The 22,972-nt window shown below is 37.8% G+C and overlaps 1 protein-coding gene across 4 annotated transcripts in view; it reads left to right on the plus strand.

Annotated features, from left to right (window-relative positions):
* The window catches only part of FNBP1L (formin binding protein 1 like), a 52,592-nt gene that overhangs the window by 17,454 nt on the left and 12,166 nt on the right, over nucleotides 1-22,972 (plus strand). For 3 of the 4 annotated variants that reach the window (XM_080349177.1, XM_080349179.1, XM_080349176.1), the window contains exons 2-7: nucleotides 10,282-10,397; nucleotides 18,253-18,306; nucleotides 19,836-19,983; nucleotides 20,387-20,449; nucleotides 21,944-22,048; nucleotides 22,555-22,683. In XM_080349177.1, the coding sequence (XP_080205303.1) occupies nucleotides 10,282-10,397; nucleotides 18,253-18,306; nucleotides 19,836-19,983; nucleotides 20,387-20,449; nucleotides 21,944-22,048; nucleotides 22,555-22,683 (615 nt within the window). The remainder of the gene's footprint in view (nucleotides 1-10,281; nucleotides 10,398-18,252; nucleotides 18,307-19,835; nucleotides 19,984-20,386; nucleotides 20,450-21,943; nucleotides 22,049-22,554; nucleotides 22,684-22,972) is intronic. The other variant, XM_080349178.1, reaches the window with a different exon arrangement.

Here is a 22,972-nt window from a genome sequence, read left to right on the forward strand (position 1 = left end):
AGAAAAATCCCCATGTCCATTAAATTGACAAAACCAAACAGCAGACAGTGAATCAGTTAACAGACGAGCCTTCTAGCTCTGTAGCTGTTTACTTAGCCAGTCCCCAGTGATCTCTGATCCTCCAAAGTATTGAACAGCACCTGCTCCCATTTAATGGGAAGTGCGTGTGCTCAGAACAGTTTGTGGCGATTAATTCAGTTAATATTAGCAGCCTTTCCTAAAGAATAAAAGGCAAATGATTCAGTTCAATAAAATCGAGCTGATCAGAATACCTCTTTATGGATATCTGACTCTGAGTGATTTAGGAGAGCAAATACTTGTTGATGATCTGTATAGTACAGTTGTATCTTTTGAATACCAGTAACAACACGTGTAAGGTACATGGCTTCATCTTAAATCTATCTGATGGGAGCTGATAATAGCACTAGGAAGTAGCTCCCTATATTGCAGTTGCATTCCCAGTATTACAGTGTACCTCCATTAGGAATAGTGAGAGTAGTTGAAACAGCTTGTCAAAGCTATACTAAATAAGGAGGTTCTGTCTGGATCTCTATGTCTTTGTTTAAAGGTAAAAGATTCACATTTACCAGAAGATCAAGATGTGTTATTTCAGTACCAAGTTCCTGTAGATTTACTGTGTATTTTAATTACACCTATTGTGAGAAGTAATCTAAAAGTGAACACCAGGATATGTTTGTTTTATTCCTGTGCTATAAGTTTTATGGGTTCATTGTTTACTCCAGTTACTCTTTAGAAGTAGTGCCACGAAAGACATTTTGTTTAAGGATGCGTTGACTTGAGTTTAATATTCTAAATAATGTGCACCTTTATTAAATATGTATGAGGAAAGTTATAATGGATATACCTTGCTCTCTGTGGTTTGAAATAGTGAAGTTCTGCTGCTGATGCTCAGTGCTGGGACTCTGTATAGATATTGTTATAATATGTTTGTACTAATTATCAGAATGACAAACAGCATGATTCAACCCACACCAAACAAGTTTTTCTGCTTTCCACTTATTCCCCTGAGATAAGGCTTAACTGTGCATCCTCTAACATGAAATCCTCAAATGTGACACACACCAGATTGACTCTTCTACATGGGATTTGTGCACCCTATTTGTTAAACACGGTTTTAAAGTCAGTTAAGAATGATATCCTCAGAATGATCTGCTTAAGAGCTGAGCAGATAAATACAAGGAAGTGATATTTGGATGCCAGGGAAGTTGATACTCTCCCTTCTTTTTCACCTCCCCCAGCTGGCAGAAAGTACTTCCTCCTTTTAAATTTGTGTCTCTTGCTATCACAGTCATCTTGGCTTTTTGGAGAGTTCAGACCTATGGCTGTCATAGTTCTGAACTATAGTATGGTCTATAGTATAGATTCTGACTAAGTAGTCAGACTAGTAGTAGACTAACTAACTAGTAGTTATTTTATTTATGTCACATTTCAGTGCAGTAAAACTTTCACTAAAAATAGTGTAGCGTAATCTGGGTTTCATGGTAGTGCAACTGGACATACTGTTGTACAGCTTGTACAGAGTTGTGCATGTACATGTAAAGGGATGGAGATGTAACTTGATAAGCAATGACTGTGTCCTGCAAAGCAGTGGACACAGGCTTATTGCAACAGAATGCACAGCAAACCCTGTGGGATTTGTTTTCTTCCCAATTTGTCACGTAGGGCAATTAGGTGTTCTGGAGTATTCCATTTGCAAAACCTTTATCTTTCTCCTGTTGTCTTCTCTGTAGCTCTCCCTTTGTCATTACACCTCCAGGGTAGTAAGCTACTGCTCTCCGGGAACATTTAGCTTTGTAACAGCAATATCACTCCCTCCTTTTCACTCCCCTAGTGTATGGAGAGGAAAAAAGCCGAGTATGCAAGCAGTGCGTACTCTGCCTGTTGGATGCTGTGCCAGACTGGCCAGAGCAGGCGCTTAACCCTTCTCCAGAGAAGCTGGCAGTAGCTAAGGTCTGTTTCCTGTTTCTACAAGTTTTTAGAAAACAGATCCTCTGGAATGCAAAAATAGCTTGTTGAGTCACATGTGCAAGAACTAGAGAGTGTCAGGGCTGCTTGCCCATTCTGTTTCCTGTGGATGCATTTTTAATAATAATGTGGAAGTATTTGTAGAGAGGCATTTAAAATTTTTGAAATTTTCAGAACTTCACCAAGGGATTGCTTAGTCATACACTAAGATATTCAGCTTGTACGCTGAGTGTCAAACCATGTCAAACCAAAACATCTTTTCAAACTAAAGAATGAAATGATCCTTTAAATAATTTTCCCAAAATAAACAACTTACAGCATTGTTTTCCAAGCCACATACTTTGTTCTTGCAGATTTTCTGCAGAGGAACATTAATCATGCAGTAAATGTGCTGATTTTGTACAGAACTTCTGCTTCGTATGAGGCCTTGTGTGACTATCCAGCATTCTGCTGCTTCATTGTATAACCCCGCTGCCTTATACTCCATGTTATTCCAGTGTCACTGTGAAGATGGGATTTTCTCCAGGTATTTCTTACAAGGAGCAACAGCATCTCTAAGCATTATACAAATGCTAATACTTTTTTTCCTGTGATGCGTCATTTCGCACTTCATTTGTGGTTTAACTTGAAGTCTTCTGGCTCCTTTTGCAAGTGACATAACTGGGACTAAAATCTACTTACGCTTCTGTCTGTTAACAGCATTCAGCCACTCAGAAGACTCAGCAAGTCCTTGCATTTCGGCTTGGCTATGGTGAAAATAAGAGTTTTTGCTGTTTAGGGGAATGGACGTAGTCATGTCCTTTGTATGTACAAGGCAGGTGTAATGCTGTCCTTGTGTTAAAGTGTCAACTATTGTAATCCAGTAAGGCTTGAAAACATATGATTTGTGATCTGCTGTTGTCTTGCACAGAGCTGTTTAAAAATGGTCTGATGTTTGTTAAAGTAGGAATTAAGTGTAAAGTAAAACTAAGTGAAGAATTAGTGCTTCAGAATTAAGCTTTCGTTCAAATGCAAATAGGACCCAAGTATTTTACACATCTTTCTAAAAAGCATATGTGAAAAAAATCTGGTTAATCTTTTTAAATCAAAAGTTGTTTAGTGAAACAAATTTCCTCCTAATTAAAAGTTTAATGAGATTAAGGGGCTATTTGAGAGCTAAGTGAATGAATTCTGATCCAGTTTGCAAAGTAGGATTTCCTGGTACGTTTGTATTCTACAAGCAGGGATGTATGATTAGTGATACCTGCTTTAGATGTGTGTGTTTATATTTTTCTCCAGTGGTGGTGGTAAGGAAGTCCATTCTGTTTGCTTGGGATATAGTATCTTACCTCCTTGCTAACTTGTAGTTGAAGATGTTAAATTAAAGCTGATGCCTACCCTGGTGGTTTGTTACAAAGCAGGATGTGAAGAGGCTGTGCAGGGTGCCTGGAGCCCTGTTGTGGCTGCAGTGTGCCACTTGGTAGAACTTTCTGAGGAGGAGAAGGTGCAGAGTGGGGCAGGTGGTAAGTGAGAGTCCCCTGAGAGAAATGGAAAGCAGATCCATAGGTAAACTTGTTTGCCTCCTGATACAGTGAGGTGTATACACTGTTTCAGTTCATTTGAAGATGCCCATTCAGTAATTGAAGAAATCTGGAGACAATTCATAAACTGGACAAATAGGAGTGGATGTTGAGATACCCCCTGTGGCAGCATATTCCTTTCCTCTCTTGTCTGAACTTTGGTGTTCAGTGTCTCAGCTGGGAACTGTTTCAACGAATTTGCTCCGCTGGTAGAAGGAATGCTGTTAAAATCTTGTTAGTCCAGCTGATCCATTCAGTGGCATGAGTGAACTGGAGTGCACAGCTGTCATCTCTAATGCCCGTCCTTAATGTCTTTCACCTGATCTGATGCAGAACTTTATTCTGTTGTGATTCTGGCTGCTCATTCCAAAAGCAGTCACAAACATTTCTATTCCTGTTCTGACTGTGATAGATTCCTGCACTTTCCTGTCCCAGCTGTGAAGTTGCTAGCCGCCAAACCAGACGTGCCCTCCTGCCACACCTGACTTTCCATCCCTTGCTGTTGCTCTGAGATCTTTAAAGAGAAAAGCATAAACTTTGTATTTCTTTTCCTCAGTTGTGGCTCTCTGTTTCTAGCTTCGCTTCCGAAACCTGATTGCTGTATATATTATCATACAGCATGGCATATACCTGTAACTTTCTTTTTTCAACTTAATCTCTGAGCACCTCTGCTTTGTTTCCAGTGTAGCTGTGGCTTTTGGTGTTGCTGCTCAGAACCTTCTCACTGATATTAATCTTCTAGTCTACAGAATGCTTAACCTTTAAGTTTGCTAACAGCCACATTTTTTCCACTCTCTTAACTTTAATACATACATTGTTTTCAGAGATGAATGGGGTATAATTTGTAGGTTAGTCTGGAAGCTACAATCCAGAACCAACAGAAAGCTTGAAAGCAAGACACTTTCTATTTTGTTCTTGGTATAGAAACAGTTCTTTCCTAGCTTTTAGATTTAAAACTTAACAGGATGTTTTAAAAAAAATAAACTACTGTTTAGCTGGAAGCAGCTCTTGTCTGCCTGTTAGGAAGAAGCACATTACAGTTGCAAGAAAAAGAGAAAGACCAGAAGACCAAATTGGTAATTACAAAAGCACGCAGGCTGGAAGAGAGAGGAGTGATAATCAGTTCAGACAGTAAAATAGAAGAGCTATTCTTCTAGGATAGGAAGCAGGAATGCATAGAGACAAAAGTAGAAAAAAAAACCAATTAGGCACTGAAGAGCTTTCAAAGATCAGAAAAACTGAAATATATTCTCAGAAGTAGGTTTGCCTAACATAGTCTAATAAAAATACAATTTTATAATTAATTTGTTGTGAAGACAAATAGGCCAAGGTATAGTATATTTTACTGGTAACAAACACCCCCCGCCCCCCACCCCCAGCCCCCAAATAAACAAAAAAAACCACAAAAACAGAAAAAAAAAAGCTGCAAAATATTTCACAGAAACACTTCAGATATTTCAGGATAAGAGTGTCATACTTGGCGTATCTTAATTTGTGAAGTAGTTGCTTTTATCTTTTGTAACTTAAAATATTTAACTTACTGAAAAGAGTTGAGTCTTCTTGTCTTCTGCAGTACTGCTGACTCAAGAAGCAAAGGCATTACATGGAATTTAACCTATCATTTAAATTTGTCCATAATTCAGGTTCATTTGAGAAACCCTCATGGGCTTTAATTGAATAAACAAGAACTGCTATGATCAGTGTAGAGTTATATCATTAGCCACATGTTCTTAGTTGGATTACTGTGGACTTGGGCTTGTGTGGTCAAGTAATTTGTTACTTTTCCTAAAGTGATAATAAAATACAACATTTCTATCCACAAATGCACTGAGGCCTTTTTTGATGCCAAATGTTCTGGGTTTTTCCCCAAATAAGACCCAATTCGTGCTTTTCCATGCTCTGAACACTATTGGCAGAATACTCTTAGGCTGTAGTATGTGTTCCCTTACACTGGACTGCATAAGTGTTAAGAATTTAGAGAGCAAATACGGGATTGAGTTTTTACTCTCCCACTGGCTAAACTGGAAGTTTAGACTGGCCAAGCTATGCAGCTCGGCGAACCAAGAATTGGGGAAAGAAGCTGATCTTGTGACAGTGCTTCAAAAGTGCAAATCGGATCACTTGGGTAAGTGCAGACTAAAGTTACAGTCAGATGAAAGTATGGAAATAATGATGTACAATTGAGTCAAAAGAGAATAAAACGATGGTAGCATAATTAATGCAAAGTGTCATGATTGAAAATAAAATGTTTTATTAAAGAATATATTTTAAAGATAGGGCAGATTTCAGTAATTTAGTTTGCTTAAACTTGTATGTAGATGTAGTTCTGTGTTTAATAGGTTTCTTAAGGCTTTCAGCTGTGTTGTCTGGAGATGGCCAAAATGGAGGTCAGTGAAATGGAAACTAATCAGCAACTTAATGTTGATGCAGTAAACTGGATTTCATTGTAAAGGAATCAGTAAAACTTTTTTACAGAATTTGATGCCACAATCTCAGCTTTTAATGCAAGTAGAAATGCTTTCCAAAGTTGATGAAAGCTGAACACTAACCCTTTAAAATTTCAGTCTGGTTTAATGCCTTTTACTTGTAACTGCTGTATAAAATAGTGTCCGGACTAGCTGCTGATAGCTTTAGGAAGACTAAAGGTTTGGTATATATGCTGGAGCATTCTCTCCTCGCTCATCCCTCTGAAGAGATTCTCTGTGTAGGTGAGTTGGTGGTTTTGTGTTTTGGTGGTTTGTTTTCTTTTTCATTATTGGTTCTTGAGACTTGTTTGGGGAAAAAAAACAAAAAACAACAGGTATCTGTAAGAGGAGGAGAACAGATGGTTTAACCTAGGAAGGGCTGTTTTGTCTTTGGTGCGAATTTCATTCAGCTCGGCTCCTTGATGTGATGCTTCAGCTATTGTAAGCCTTCCTGCTATCTACAAAAACCTGATAAGTTTAGAACTTCATACATGAAGTTTTCATAACATTGATCTGTGGTTCCAGTAAATAATCTGGAAGTAGAATTTAGGGAGGTAACATTTCTTTTGGAATAGTCTGTGTTGACCTACTACAAATTTTTTTGGTGAAGTGTCAGATTTGTTTGTTTATCATGTAGAGACTTTGAACTGCATTCCAGCTTTTGAGTGGGCAGTTTCTATTTAGGGTCACCATGCATTAGTTGTCATTAATCAGTTTAATGATACTCAACTGCAGTTTTAATAAAGTTTTTTACAAAAATGCCTGCTCAGCTGCTAAGTAGTGTGGGGAGTTACTAGACAAACAGCAATATATATTTGCCTTGGAGTACTGTTGAGAACATACTTTGCCATCAAGGTAGATATTGTAGGATGTGCTTTCTTAAAAAAATTGCCTTTTGCTCACAGTTTTCACATTTCTTACAAAGGAGTCAGTCAAATTAATACACTGATATATTTCTTTTGAAATTCCAGGCTTAAATTTTATTGCAACTCTTTGGTCCATTTTCTTGTCTGTACAGTACTGCCTGATTTTTCGGTTATAGATATATTTTTTCCCATTCAACATATCAATTGGCTTGTGTCTCAGTGCATTAATTTGATTTCCTTTGTAGCAGTGTGGAAGATTTTCTCCTTGTGTTTTTTGGATGAAAAGAAAAATTTTGCTGAATCAAGACCCAGAGCTCAAACATGGGTCCCTCTGGAGAGAAGTTTAAAAGGACCATGAGTAAATTTGTGACTCACCTCTACAAGCTTTTCTGGGAAGTCCATTCCCTTCTCCGTATTCATTGATGTTGCCTTTATCTTTTGCTCATTGATCTCAGTGTCATTATTGAGCAGTGTAAGGTGATTTTTGTGACTGCAGACTCTGATTCACTGGTTTATTGTTTATAGAGAATTTGAAAATTGTGAAGCTGTGTTTGCTTAATATATTTTCTTTGTAAATTGAGAGCTCTGTTCTACATCCATGACTTAAGAGGCATCATCAGCATGTCCAGTGCAATCCAAATAATCAGTTTTGACGTGAGAATTTATTATAGTGTTTTCATTTTGAGTACAAATCTACAAATCATCTGTAGTTTTTGGTGACTTTTTGTTTGTTTGTGGGTTTGATCTTTTTTAGGCATCCAACTTTGGTCATTCATAGGGAACATATGGGTTGTTTTTTAAAATTCCAGTAAATGTGGACTAATGGCCCACTAAATTAGGTCAGCCATTCCTTGTCTAGGAGATCATGAACGCATCCATAAGTAGTTTCATAGATGTCAGTAATGGTGGAGGAGCTGGGCTAATGTAAAAGTCTGCAGAGTGGTGAGGATAGCTAATGGGTTTTATTACTTTTCTTACACAGGAGTTACTCCACTCAGGTTGTTCTGTGTATGTTCTATGCATGTTTTCTCATGAGGGAGAAAGAAAATTCTTTCTTCCCTTGAGGGACTCTGGGATAATCTTTGCCCAGAGCATACTGATTTTAGACTTACATGAAGAGGAATTGAGGAAGGCAAGAGATTTTGGCACTCAGTAGGGGATGAAGCACTTGTAGTAAAGCATGAGGGGAAAATAGCATGTCAAGTGTACTCACTTTTTTCCATTCCAGTTTCGTATTCGTAGCAGAGAAGGAATTTTGACCAGTAGAGTCCTTTTTTTGTTGGAACAGAGTGTTTGGAAAGCCATCCTTTCTGGTTACATGTTTGGAAACATAAGTAATGCGGTGTTCCGTAATGCTAATGAAGCCTTAGCAGCAAATGGGAGCTTTGTGGGCTGAAGAGCCTAAGTAGGACAGCAGAGGCTTTGTTTGGCTGTGCGCTGGGGGAAGTCGCTTCTTAATGATACTGGATGTTGGCTTCAGGCAAAAAGCACCTTTTGGAAACGTCTTCTGAATGCCAGGTTAATGTTGTCAGAGTAATTACAAAACTGAGTAGAATATTAAAAAGAAAGGCTTCTTGAGATTGATGATGTATTTTTATGTATATACACAACAGTGGTTTGACTCTGCAGTATGGTAACTGTCTCCCTCTTCCCACAAACAGACAATTCATATGCAGCTTTTCTAAACCCAGCAAAGATACTTAGTGTGGACATGTCCAGCTGGTGTAAGGTGAAGGCGTCAGAACAATATGAGATATAGGCCATGATTTCCCAGATATATTCAAATTTGTCTTTAGTCCCACTCCTGTTGGTGGTCTCTCTGGTGAAACAGGTGAGGGAAGGTGGCAGTGGTGTTGATGGAGTGGTGCAGAGGCAGGAGCACACGGCTGGTGGGGAACAGAAGGAGTGCTTTGGGTGCCATTGTATGCCATTGGATTGAAGTGTTGGAGGCACTAATGGCCATGGCTGTTAGCCCATGGTGTAGGATACTAACAGCCGCGAGGCAAGATTTGAGAGCAACCTTAAGCCCATTAAGTTATTTTTTATTATTCTTGTTGGTTGTATATAGTTGTGTTGTCTTCAGTATCTCCTTCGATGAATGTATTTTCCTTGAGTATTAAGCCCCGCAGCATTTTATGGCATTTTTTGATTTAACTTGAGATCACTCCACTGCATGTTGAAAGTGAACTTAAATTGCTAATACTAAAGGTAGACATAATTCACAAGGTTCAGGCAAGTTACTGAATCTGCAAGATACAGCTTCTGATAAGCACCACTCACAGTTTTTTGTGCAGGTTAAATAGCCTTTGCCTAGAAATGCTTTCTTTACCTTTTTTTTTTTTCTTTTTATTTTTTAAATTTACCGTGAAATGTATTTGGATTCAGCATATACAGGGCACAAACTTTGATGTTGCAGTTGCTTGTCTTTTTGGATTAATAAGTAACTGTTAAGAAAAATTTACTGTAAATGCTGTTGTAAGCTGAAAAACCTTTGTTTTTCCACAGTGGCAGATTTTTCAGCATAAAATACAAATACGCACTACACTAAAAAAATGGGCTAGGCTCTATTTCGTAACTTTGTTCCACTTGTTTTTTAATTTTCAACTTGTTCTCATTAGCGTATCCTCCACTTATTGATCAGTACAGAATACAGTGAAAGATTGGTTCTGAAGATTATTTAATGTATTAAAAATCTCCAACTTTCTTTGGAAGCCTGGTCTGTTTTCGACTGTTTCACTTAATTGTTTTGTGCCTTTGTTTTGTTATAAATTTCTTAATGGCGAAGGACAAGTTTCCTTTCTTTGGAATCTCTTACTAGATCTCACAGTGAACTCTGTGTATATAGATTTGCTTTAATAAATGTTTTTCATACGCAGACTACACCCAACTTAGTCATGCAGCTATAATTTGTATTAGTTTTCTTTCAGTGGGTAATTGTAAGAGTGGGAGTAATTATTTGTATCCAATGAAATTACAACTTCTTGTCTTTTAAAAATGCCAAGCACATCTCTCTTGTTGAACAGTCTCTTATTTACCTGATACTGATCTTTGGTTATGTCTTCATTATCTCAGTGGAAAAGATCCACTTGTGTATTGAAGGATTTTTAGGGGGGGAAAACCCCACATTTACATTGTGTAAGTGATCAAAGACCGCATGTAACTTAAAATGCAAGTACTTAGAGCAGTTTTTACAGAAGGAGGTAGACCAGTGCCTGCATATACAGCTTACCATTCTGGTATATGGCTGGTGTATACATATACATGTGACTGATTAATAACTTCAGTAACTTCTATCCAAGTAGCACACATTCCCTCACAGCACAACTCATAAATTATATGTCATTTCTGGTGCTGGTGTGATTCTTAACTAATTCTGACTGGTTTTGTTTCCCTTTGTTTTTAAAGGATCAGTTTGATAACTTGGACAAGCATACGCAATGGGGCATTGATTTCTTGGAGAAATATGCAAAATTTGTAAAAGAAAGGATAGAAATTGAGCAAAACTATGCAAAACAACTGAGGTAAGGATTTTTTCTTTTTTAAAAAAATCTTAACACTTACTTAGAATTGCTGTATCAGATGATGGGCAAATATGAAATGTCATGATTATTGACCACTTTTCATTTACAGGCTGAATTAGATCAGTAGTTATTTTCATCACAGCCAATTTCTTCTCTACCAGTCCAAACGAGAAAATTATCTTTAGGTGTGCGCTTATTTGCTTTCTCGTTTTTTACCTTCTTCCCTGTGTTCCCAATCACCCTTCAAATCTTTGAACTAAAAAGGTCTAAGACTTAAATTTTAAGATTCAAAAAGAACCATGGTGATATTTTTCCACTATCAGCATGTTTGTTGCAAAGTGCATTATCCATATCTATGTCTCTGTGTGTGTTCAACCAGCTCCAAGCCTCTGCTACTAATTAATTTCTCATGTTGAATTGGCAAGAGCTACACTACATTGTGTTAAGAAATCTGATTGAGATCATTGAGTACAATGTGAGAAAGCAGCAGATCTTCCTGTCCTTAAAGCACACCCTTTCCGTAGCTGCTCTTGTCCCTTTGGGTGAGACCGTAACCCAACCTTTGTCTTATCTCCCCAATTTACTTTCTGTTGGTGTCAGTGAAACATCTTTTAGATCCAGTAGGAATTTCTGCTCAGGTATCGCACAAGAAGAGCAGCAGCAATGAAATGACAGAGGAGCACATTCTTCAGAATAAAGTAGGATGGATTTTTACCAAAAGGTGCACACAATGCTTCAAGAACAAGATTTAAAATAAGACACTCCTGTGAACTTGGCCTTCTCTGTAATCTGCTGTCTTGAATTCCTTTGGGGATTCGGCTGAAGCTGCTGCCTACCCCTTCTCAGACTGAAACTCATAGTTGCTCCTCCTTCCATCATCTTGTCATTGGCAAACTAGATTGTCACCAGATAGAGCATTGAGGAATCCTTGGGCATAATTGCAGTAATGAGGTTCACAGCTGAGGGTATGAAGTGTTCTCTGTCTAGGCTGCTCATTTCCTTTTTGATTTCTTCATCAGTTTATTTGTTTGTTTGATTCAGTTGTGTATTCACCTCACATAATATTCCATTACTTAACTGAAGGAATTTTTTCTTAAAAGGAAGGAAATAAATACCACTTTTCCAAAGCTGATGTAGAAGAACTTCAGGAGGTAAAAGAAGTTTGAAGCATGCACAGCACCAGTTCATGACCCAGTTTTGATTTATTTTCAGTTGTCTGTTTAAAAATGGAAATGCGTTTTATTTGCACGGATCTATCCAGATGTTTTCCTTAAATAGTATGAACAAATGCCATTTTGCTTAATTGTATTTAAAGGTTCGTTCCACAGCTAGCAAGATGAGACACCACATTATTACTTCAGGATCTGACTGAAAATAGGAAACCTCTGTTCAGCATTTTACTCTTTGGGGTAAAACTATTGATTTTTCTCAAAGTGTCTTTCAAAAACGAAAGAGTTATGTCAAGTACCCCTTCTGTCAGATGACTGGACTGCCAGTCCACATGCAGTAAGTATGACAGTTTTGGGAAGCACAAGTCTTGCTGCACACGTGTTGTACAGCGCATGCACGCACTCCTGCCTGCTGCCAACGAGCGTCTGGACAGCACATACACAACTGGGTGACTGATTTTCTGCCAGTAGACCAGTTCATGAAGTTCTTTGATCTTCCTGCCTGTGTATTCCTTGTGTGGGGGGTGGAAATTTATTGTTAGTAAGTAGTGAACTGTCTTGTGATAACAACTTCACTGCAGCCATTGATGCTCTTGAGGACATTCACTGTTTTCACCCATGTAAAACAGTCCTGAGGTCCCAGGGGAGATTGAGGTCAGGCAAAATTTTCACCTCCAGAAGCGTTAGCTATCCTGCAGCTTGCTGCTGACAGGTTCTGAGAGAGGAGATCTTGGGGATGGACTAGGGTTCCAGTGAATTTTAATGCTAGCAGCATATGGCCTGTGAGGTAGATATTGATCTCTCTGATAGAAATTTGTAGCTTATAATAATTTTTTCCTTATAACTGAGATCTATTGTGCCATTGTTTAGTAGATCTATAAACAGTACAGTGAGTCATCTGGTAGTTCTGTGGCTCTCGATATTTGGAGGAGAGACCAAGGAGAAACAAGACCAATGAGGAAGACAGTGCTAGTGATGTATGGTGGTATTTTTTTCTGTCTTGGTTTCAGTGTGGGCTATGAACATTCTGTTGAGATTGATGATGATTCTTCTTCTCATAGACTTAAACCCAAGGATGAAAACTTGGGTGACTTTTTCATAACAGTTTTCACTAATTGGAGTCTGTGTCCTGGCAGAAATTCATATTCACTTGTGTTTACCCTTGCATTTTGAGAAAATATTTTTAGTATACTGTCACCACTTAGTGATGAGACTTTCCCAGGTGCAACAGCTGCTCTGGGTCTTCTAGGAGATGACAAGTCACACATGTACATCGTATGAGGAACTGTTTGAGTGAACTCACTATTCTTGCTGTATGTAGTTACTGCAGTTTATGGCCACTGAATAATTCAAAAAATAATAACTTGTGAGAATCCTGTCCAAATGCTGGGTTTAGGTTACTGGTTGTTCCTTGCTGTTGTTGGATGGGCAGTTATTGATACTGAGAAACACATAAGAAAAATTGAAACCATTGAGGAATCCTTGAATGTCTACAGAGGGAAAAAAAGTGTCTAGAGAGCTTATCTTGTCTTTGCAATATATTTTGTTTTGAAAAAAAGCAACAATGATTTCATTATTTTAAGCTAATGAAGGAAAATCTTTTGTGTCATATATGTGTATTGTGGTACCCCAAGGATTGTGAAGTTAATACAGGCAGTTACTGAGGTACAGGGATGTGAATCAGGATAAACATACTGCAATATGCCTTGTAGATTAACAGATTTCATTTAAATTATACGACTGTTTAATTTGTTTTTACTTTATAACTGGAAAAAAATTAGTATGTGCCAAATTACTGGGCTCTTGGCTTAATTTTGTAATTGAATTCTCAGATGCTGTTTTTGATCAGCGCAGTCACTTAAAAGGGGTGAGGTCAAGGTCTGTTTTGTTTATTTACACATCATCACACACAAAGTAATTCTGGAGGTTCACTCCCTTTTTGTTCTGTCTGAAGCATTATGACACTTGAGAAGACAGAGGAGTTCCATGTACTGTGATGTTAGGTAGAAATACAAGTTATACCGGCAGTTATAGGTGAAGCTACCATGTGGAATAAGATTTCTGAATTTGGTCATTTTCTCTATTGCCAGTTTAAAGAAGAGATGATTGTTCTTGAACTATTTGAGTGTTTCCCTTTAAAATTGTACGTTGTGATCTCTGGAGATATCTAGTTAATCTTAGGAAATGTGTTTTTCATGTTCCTTCTACATACTGTTGTTTATAAGTGGGGTGTTTTTCTAAATACAGTATTAATATATGCACATGTCTAGTCGAATGGAGACATATTTACCACATTTTTATATGCAGAAAGTTGGAAACATTATATAAAATGGGTGCAAGTTTGAATGTGAAGCTGGGGGCACAAATTATCACCATATGTCTTCATTTCTCAAATCTTTCTTCCATGGATTGGAGCTGAGAATTTTCACTGTTGATTATTATCCAGATACGGATGTGGCGGGTTTTTTATCGTGGTGTCTCTGCAAGCCAAAACATACGAATTCTCAACAGTTCCAAGGATATTCAGCTTTCTAGGCCCAAATTCTGTGTTACAATTTTTTTAAGAGTCATCTCTTCAGTTAAAACTTTCTCTGATGGCTTGTTGTGAAATGCAGTTCATTGTCATTGTTTTCACCCAATCCATAATGTTGATAGGCAATCACTGGAGCCATCAGAACCCTATTGAAAGTATTACTTGACGTATAAATGTCAAATGCCTTTAAGTACTAATGGCTTTTTTTTAGTAACTTATGAAAGCAGACTTCAGGGCTTGTTCTCAGGCCCCTTAGTAATATGATGTAGAGGCTACAGAAGTTTGGTATAAGTAGAGCTGCTGAGCTGCTGCCGTAATACAAATTTTACCATCTTGATGCTGCAGCTCCTATTCTCTATGTTCTGTGTTAATTGACTGAAGAAAACTTAGTTTTGAATTGATAAACACAATTTTTGTACAAATGTCATAAAATTTTATGTAGATGCTTAAGTACATGGCTATAAATCTAATTTATTAACTAGAGTGCTTCTTGAAACTTCTGGCTACATGACTGCAGTATTACCAGTAATATTGGTCCAGGCTGGTATCTCACTGGTGTTGACCTGAGACCAATTTATACTGAGAAGAGGGGTTGATAAAATTACAGGAGCAGCACAATTGGATGTGATGGACGAAATCTGTGTCTAGCTGGCCAGAAGACAGAGTGTGGTAGACAAAGTTTAAATTGTACTTACAGAGAGGACTAAAGTGTCATCGATCTACAATTTTGTAAGGAAGTACAGAGCAATTTATTCCATAAATTTGGTTCCATTCCGATGGTTCTGCAATTACTCTGCAGTTTTCTTCTAAACTATGCCAGATCCATATTTGGATCCTGAGGATTTGACACACGTTTAGGTAAAGATATTAAAGAATGTAATACCACCTTAAAGTGTCAACTGGCTCCTCTTGGAAATAACGCTTCACTCTTCACATCCACGCTCTTACTAGATGCTTATCAACCTGCCTTGTTCAAAAATTTAAATCTAATTTCTCTGGTTTTCCTAAATGTTGGTGTTCACTTCTTGGAAAAGCCATTCATACTGCATCATTCCCATGAACACTGGCTTTTTCCTTTGAACCTTCAATTCTGTATTTGCTTGTTGTTTCATATTTATGGACTTTGATTATTGTAACTTGTGCTGGTAGTGTCACAAAGCTGGATGTTCCTGTGATCCTAAAGCAGACGAGTCTGACTGATGAAATTGACTCATTAGCAGAAAAGATTATATCATATTTTTGTCTTCCTAGAAACAGTAAACATTTGCCTTAAAAAATGAAACCAGAACAAAACCCAGCATACTAGTAAATAGTCTATATTGATGAGCCTTCTCTCCTGACACTTTAAACTATATGGTTTTTATTAAATGGTTTCTTTTCTCATTTTTAACACCTGAAAATCTTGCCTTGAAGAGGCTCATGCGTGGTTGCTTGGCTACAGCATTGGGTTTGTTATGCGTTTCACCTTTGGAATAACAATAAGGTGAATTTTAGGAGTTTCCTATTCATTAATAAACACTGAGCAGCAAAGCAGAAATGTAAGGGAAAATGAAATGTGGGGAAATTGTTAGTAAATAAGGTTATTTTTTTTTCTTTTACTTGGGTTTATGCATTTTCCAATCAAAATGTCTGTGTTTAATCCCTACCAAGTAGAACGTTACAACAGGCAGTGTATTCCGGTGATAGCGAAAAGAGGTTCTTGTTTTAACTTCAGTGAGACAGTTCTTCAAAAGTGCCTACAAATTTTGTAAGTTAGTGTTTATTCTGTTTCTTAGTACATATTGGTGTAAAAAGGACTTGACCGTCTTACCACGGTTGTGGTTTCTGGTTGTAGTCTCTGAGGGTAGGGAAAGTTTGCTGTTCCCATACCAGCTCCCTGCTCATATTTTGCTGTATGCTTCATGACTGAGCATAGGCTCATAACTTGGACCCTTGCACCATAGAGATAATGACTTCCAAATAAATTGATTTGAGAAATTGCACAAGGTTATTTTACATGGAAGCAGGACTAGCACCCTGGTTTTAACGATAAGGTAGTTCATAGTTCGTAACAACCGAAGCTACACACAGACAGTGGGAATGAGATACAAAACATGCATGTGAGTTTTTGTTTCATAGAATCTTTTCTCACTCCTTCTCTCCTGTTTTTCGGTAGCGTTGGGTGTGTAGATTGCTCTATGTAGTCCACTCCTTTGCTGCTTTGGGGGAAACTGTTTTGGGCTATATTAATAATTCATTAATAAAACAAAGGGCAGACAGAAGAACTGTATCCAGAGGCCAGTTAGAAGACAACTGTTGAGTCAGCTCAGCTAGGTTTGCATTGTTTTATACTTAATTTCTGCTTGTGTGAATGTGTAAAATAGTTTCTTTACAAAATATCATCTCTTCACAGAATACAGAAGTTTGAATAAAGTCTTTTTCACACCAGCTAAAAAGCAGCAGCATTCTTTACATAATCCAGGTCCACCTCAACGTACTTTGAGAAGTCTCCCCTGGCAAGCCCAAGGCAAACTCTCTCTTGAAGAATGATTCAGTTGTGTGTACTTGTTTTGTTGGGGCTTTTTGTTTGTTTGTTTGGGGTTTTTTTTCATGGAAGGCATGATTATTTAGATATGTACAGGGGAAGAATGGCCAGCGTTGTGTTGCTTCTGTTTGTGGGTTGTAAAGCAAATGATTGGCATGCATTGTTTTCTGCTGGGATGTTAATTCACACTTAAAAATACAACTTCGATAGTTACAATGAGCGAGATCATAACAGGCAATCTGGTTCACAGCTTAAACATTAAGAGCAAGATTTTGATGAAGTGGTTTTAATATTTGGAAAATACAAAAATTTTTTATGGGGGTGGCCATTTGTATTTAAATACTGTTCTATTTGATTTGAGTAGTAGATCTCTCTTTAAATACTGTTTTCTGGTTTTAAAAATGCACAGCAACTGAGATGTTTCTCTTTGACCACAAAAAGCAGAAAGGTTGAGGGTAAGCAGCTTGAGAAAAATCCTGTTTTACCTGTTTCTCTTCCGTATGAAAGAAACATTCTTTATTTGCTGTAAAATGACAAACTCTCACAGGGAAAGGAACTGGAGCAGAGTTACAGTGTCAATGTTTCTGTTTCACGGAAAAAACTGACCGTTGTGAAAATTGCTAGAACAAAAGAACGAAACCAATTGAAGGTATGAACATCCAGCTGCTAGAAATGAGAAGGAAACTTGGAATTTTTTTCCCAAGACTGACAACATGTTTCCTTTTGAATTTAAGAATTTTAAAAAGACCTCATTGCTGTCAGAAAAACAATATGGTAAGGCAGAATGCTGTGCTGGGAAAAATAGGTACTCAGAAATTTAAAGCAAAGGTGGCTGCACAGGAAGATCAGAATTTGAAAAATCACTGGACATTGTCTCCTCTTATCCCTCGGTCTGTAAAATTCCGTGGCTTTTTTCATGTTCATCACAGGATTTTGGATATTTGTAGCGATATCTGTAACTGCAAATATTTTGTGGTTGGGGGTGTGAGCAGCGTATGCCTGTGCTGTTTAAGCTCTAGGGTAGAGTAGGTGACATGGTTTGTATAATGTTTTTAAGGTGCTCTTCCTGCATCATATGAGAAGCAAATGAGCTCATGGCAGTGAAACTGGATTGTGACACTGTGTAACGTGCTGATCCTTGGGTTGTCTTCAGAGATTTTCTTGATTTCTAAAAACCTGATATTTACAACACTGGTGGTAGGGCAAAATGTAAAAATCTTTCCTGAAAAGAGATGTAGCCTCTTCTGCTCTGGAATTATCCTTCTTGAAGATTTGGAGATGCTGTGGTTAAAGCCTTTGACCTGAATGTACGCTCACACATTGGCTTTTTTCTTGTCTGCCACCTGCTTTTGCACGTGTGAAAGGATGTTAAAGAAAGAACTCATCATTTTATGCCTAGTCACTGTGCAATAGAGGTTTTAAAACACTTATATTGTTCTAACTTGAACTTTGACAATGCCACAGATTTCTGCCGTGTGTCATCTAAAGGACCCTTATGACAGAGGGAATAGGTTTGTTTCTTGAAGTCATTAAAAAGAATAACTTGTTCATGCAGCATTCTATGTGTATGTCTCTTCTTCTCAAAAGAGTTTCTGAAATAACACCTTTTTTTTTGTTTTTCCTTAATAGAAATCTGGTTAAGAAGTACTGTCCTAAACGTTCACCCAAAGATGAGGAACCCAGGTAAAAATGTGCCTTTCAAGTTCTATGTATAAGAAACAAGGACTACAGTATACTCTGTCCTTTTATGATTTTTTTTTTTAAGATCAAATATTTAATTGGCTAGGATAACAAAATAATTCTGCTTGGCTTCCTGTAGTTCTGCTGTAGTTCTTAAGTATGAAACCTGAGTTTACAACTGTTAGTATTTTAAAGTAGTAAACATGGCAGGTTGTACTTGCTCCATTCCAATTAATCTTTAGCTAGCTCAAAGTTTGAAAGTAGAAGTTTAGTATGCTATGTACAGGCTAGTATTCTTTTAATAGAAAAGCAATTAAGTTAGGGGGTTTTTTAATATATATGGAAGAGCAATTTTGTGTCCTTAGGCTGTGTTTTTTGCTTAGTTTACTAGAGTTTTTCAGTGCATTTGTATGGCAGTACAAATGTAACTATACATTTGTATACTGAGACTTGAGTGCACATAGAATTGTCATGTGTTTGGCAAGAAGAGCTCTTAAACTGCTGACTTACTTTGACTCGGGAGACAAAATAAGTGAATGTCTAGCTGTGGGGGAGCAGTTTGTACTAAACAACTTTATCATTATTTATCCAAGAGGTGCCTCTTTTTCTGTCCATGTCCATAGCCATTTTTGAATTTATTTAGAACACTGTACTTTTTTTCTTTAGGGATAACTGTTAAGAAGGAAAGAAAGTAGAGGGGCTGCAGGCTGCAGCCAGAGCACATGCTGCGCACAGTGCCCGCCAAGTTGTGCTGGGATTTCCTCTGGCGCCTCCGCCTGCTTAAAGACCCTGGAGTATGGGGAGTGGGATTGTAGCACTAGGGTGGCATTTGAATTCCCCAGAGCCAAGCCTATGGAGATGGCAGTATTCCACAGCTGAGAGAGAAAGATGTATATTTTAATGCGGTGCCTGTTGTGTTTTTTTTCCTTTCTTCCCTTCCACACACACTTTCTACCCTTTGCCCCTCCTCTTCCCCCTTTCCAGTGCCAGCCATAGTGGCACCTTACTTCCAGCCAAGAGGTGGGCAGGCAAACAGGCAGCTGTCTCCAGAGCTGACAGCATACTTGTTCTGTAGATCATCCATCGGGATGCATATGAGTGCTATGATTGGCATGTTCCACCCTCAAGACTACCAAGTACATCATCTCTGCAGCAAGTTCAGCCTGCGAGCCTAGGGACGTATGTATCCATTCCCAAGCTCAGGCCTCTCAGTTGGCAGCTTAGGAGATACCACTATACCACAGGGCTTTCCAGGTAGTATCTTCTTCTTTCTTTTCCATCCACAAAAATCCACGTTCTTATAAAATGTATTTGAAGAGACATTGCAACGTATAGTACTTGCTAGGCTTAATGTAGGCTTTCCCAACTTGCATTACTACTATAATTCAATTAGCATTAAGATAAGGCTTTACTGTAAAATATGTATGATTTAGTTTTGGGCTTTTTAAAAATGTATTCAGGAGTACAGTCCATTTAAAAACTCTGTCTCACTTTTTGTACATGTATGTTTGTGCGTGTGTGCTTTCCGTCAGGTTTACGTCGTGTATTGCCTTTTTTAACATCCTTAATGAGTTGAATGACTATGCAGGACAACGAGAAGTGGTTGCAGAAGAAATGGGACACAGAGTGTACGGCGAATTGATGAGATATTCTCATGATCTAAAAACTGAGAGGAAAATGGTAATTTCTATATTTTGATTTGATAACAGCACATCAAAATGGATATGTCTTGTCATGAATTGATATATTTGTTTACCCAATTTAATGAACTTAGCAATAAGTAGGTTTTGTAATACATTGATAAAAAACATATTTAAAGTTTTTATGCATTTTTATGTACTGGTTTACTACAGTTATTAAACCTAAAAATTAAGATCTTGGGAGACAGTGCTTCCTAGTAACTTTTTTGCCAGTGTAATTTTCATCTATGATACTGTTCTTATATGATTAGAAATGTCTTCCAAAGAGATTGGTAACTTGTGGGAGATACTGCACATCATAGTGTGTCAACTAGAACAGGGACTAACTAATGTTAATAGTACAAAAGAGATACTTATATTAAACTTATTTGTGGTGTTTTTAGCATCTTCAGGAAGGGCGAAAGGCTCAACAGTATCTGGACATGTGCTGGAAACAGATGGATAATGTGAGTTTGTGGTGTTTTTTGTTTTCCTATCCATGTATTAGTGAATGTCCAAATAAGGCTTAGTAACATCCAAAATACACTTCAATGTGTCTGTAGTCCCCTGCTTAAAACAAACTCCTGTAAGCAGCTGCTGTGTGTGTGTGTGAGTGGAGCCTTGGCATTTATCCAGCGTAAAGGAATCTGTTGTTAACAGGGGTACAGAGTTCTTTGGTTGCTTCTCCATAGGCTACTTTTTATTCAGAGAGTAATTAATAATGACAGTTTATTTATATGAAGATGAAATCTTAAGTCACTGCATTTGACTTGAGTTTAGGGGCTTGTTACATGAGGTCTGTTCAAGAATACCACTGTACACTATTGTACTTTCCAGAGATGGAATTACTTGTTATCAGAGAAATGCGGGAAGTGAATTTCTCTAGAACAGATGACAAGCTCCTTTTTCTTGAGACACATGCTTTTAAATATGAGAAAATATAAAATTCAATCAAGCGTGTTCAAGATGCATTCTGATATTCTGCTGGATTTGTGTCTCAAAAATGTATTGTATCTTTGATCCAGATTACTGTGAAGCAGTACCAGTTAGTTGTTGTGGGCCCAGATAAGCAATGTGTTGCTTCAGTGTCACGTTGAAGAGTTCAGTTCCTGGCCAGAGGATCAGAGCAGGAGCAGATGTGGCAGCTTTAGGTGCTGCCTCCCTTCGCTGGCTGCCAGAGCTCACCGCAGTCAGCCCAGCTGGGCGCTCTGTCCCTGCCCCGGTGCGCAGTCAGCGTGTGAACTGTGCACAGCCCTGGGCAGACACGTTCACCTACGTTGCTGCCTTTGCACTGCACGGGAGAGCAGCGCTCACACAGGCTCTGCTGCCAGTTTGTGTCTAGACACAGTGACTTCTTGAGCTGCAGGTGTTTTCCTACAGCAGTTGTCTAGACAACAGCGGATATATTGAACATCAAGCACACTGAATACTGTTGTCTGTGCTGCTTACGGCTACGCCGGTTGGTATCAATACCAATGATAGTGGATGGGTATGCTAAGATCTCGTGATGTAGATAAATCCTTCCAGTGACCTTCAAAATAGTTTAGTTGAATTTATTACATTAAAATTCATAGAAGGGAACTTGAAAATTTTAGTACACAAGTCCAGGTTTAAGTTTTCTGCCTCCTCGTTTTTTTTAGGTTATTGAAGTCAGGCTAGAACATGGACTTGTCTGTTTGTAATTAACTGTGGATCTTTGTAATAGATTATTTTTTATTTTGATTATATGATACTTTATAGCATAATTACAGTTGTTTCTTTGTTGGTACTTCAAGGAAATAGGTTTTAAATAGAAAAGTTGAAAGTTTTTGAGACTTGTTTGCTGCGAGAACAATGTATTTACTTAAAGGTACTTAGTGCATTTAAGGTATTTAAATGGAAGCTTTCATATTTAGAATTCAAAATTACAAAACCCAAAGGGGATAGTGGCTGCTGAAGCAGTAAGTTTGTGGCTTTCCTAGAGCAAAAAGAAATTTGAGCGAGAATGCAGAGAGGCGGAGAAGGCACAGCAAAGCTACGAAAGACTGGACAACGACACTAATGCGACAAAGGCTGATGTTGAGAAGGTAAGAGCTGTGTCATTTGTTCTTTACTCTCTATTATAACAAAATATTTCCATGGTTATCATCAGTACTGGAACAATATTCTTTGAGTGTGTAAAATATGCATGTTTATGTGCAAAATCAAAGTTACAGTAAAGTATAAGACAGCAGGGAGAGGGAGTCTGCTTTGTTATTCTCGAGATGATGCTGTTGAGATGCTGTCTGCCTTAAACAGGCAGGCTTACACATATCAGGTATCCTGTAGTACAGATGTTCAGTCACTTCTGTGCTTTTATGACAGTGTTTAAGTGACATGCCGAAGGGAGCTAAAACACTCATTGCTCTCTCTATATATAACAAATCTGGTCTGTAGACTGTAAGTATATATGAAATCGCATGTTCTGTTTATTTCAGTTACAAGGATGACTTGTGGTTAGTGGTTTTGCATAGTCGGTAAAATAAATTAAAATAATGCTGTTTGTCATTAAAAAGCACAAGACACGTTTGAACTGATAACACTTTCCTGCTAGGCTAAGCAACAGTTAAACCTGCGCACACACATGGCTGACGAAAACAAAAATGAGTATGCTGCACAGCTACAGAATTTTAATGGAGAACAGCACAAGCACTACTACATTGTCATTCCTCAGATTTACAAGGTAAAATAATTAACAGAGAAAGAATATCTGATCTTCTTTAAGGGAAGAGGTAGCTTTTCAAATTTAAAACTTTATTTTGGAGATTTTAGTGGATAATTCTATCAAGAAATTAGCATAATCTTGATAACAACCTGTGTTTTATTCTGAGACTGTTTATGGTCATTACGCTCAGATTTGTACTGAAAATATTCTGTTGCATTTTCTGTGAAGATCTTATATTTTATAGACTCTTTGTTTAAATATTGCTGAAAAGGTATGGGAAAATATACATTTGAGACATCTGGGTGCT

The sequence above is a fragment of the Nesoenas mayeri genome, assembly GCF_963082525.1.
Source record: "Nesoenas mayeri genome assembly, chromosome: 8".
NCBI classification, from domain to species: Eukaryota; Metazoa; Chordata; class Aves; order Columbiformes; family Columbidae; genus Nesoenas; species Nesoenas mayeri.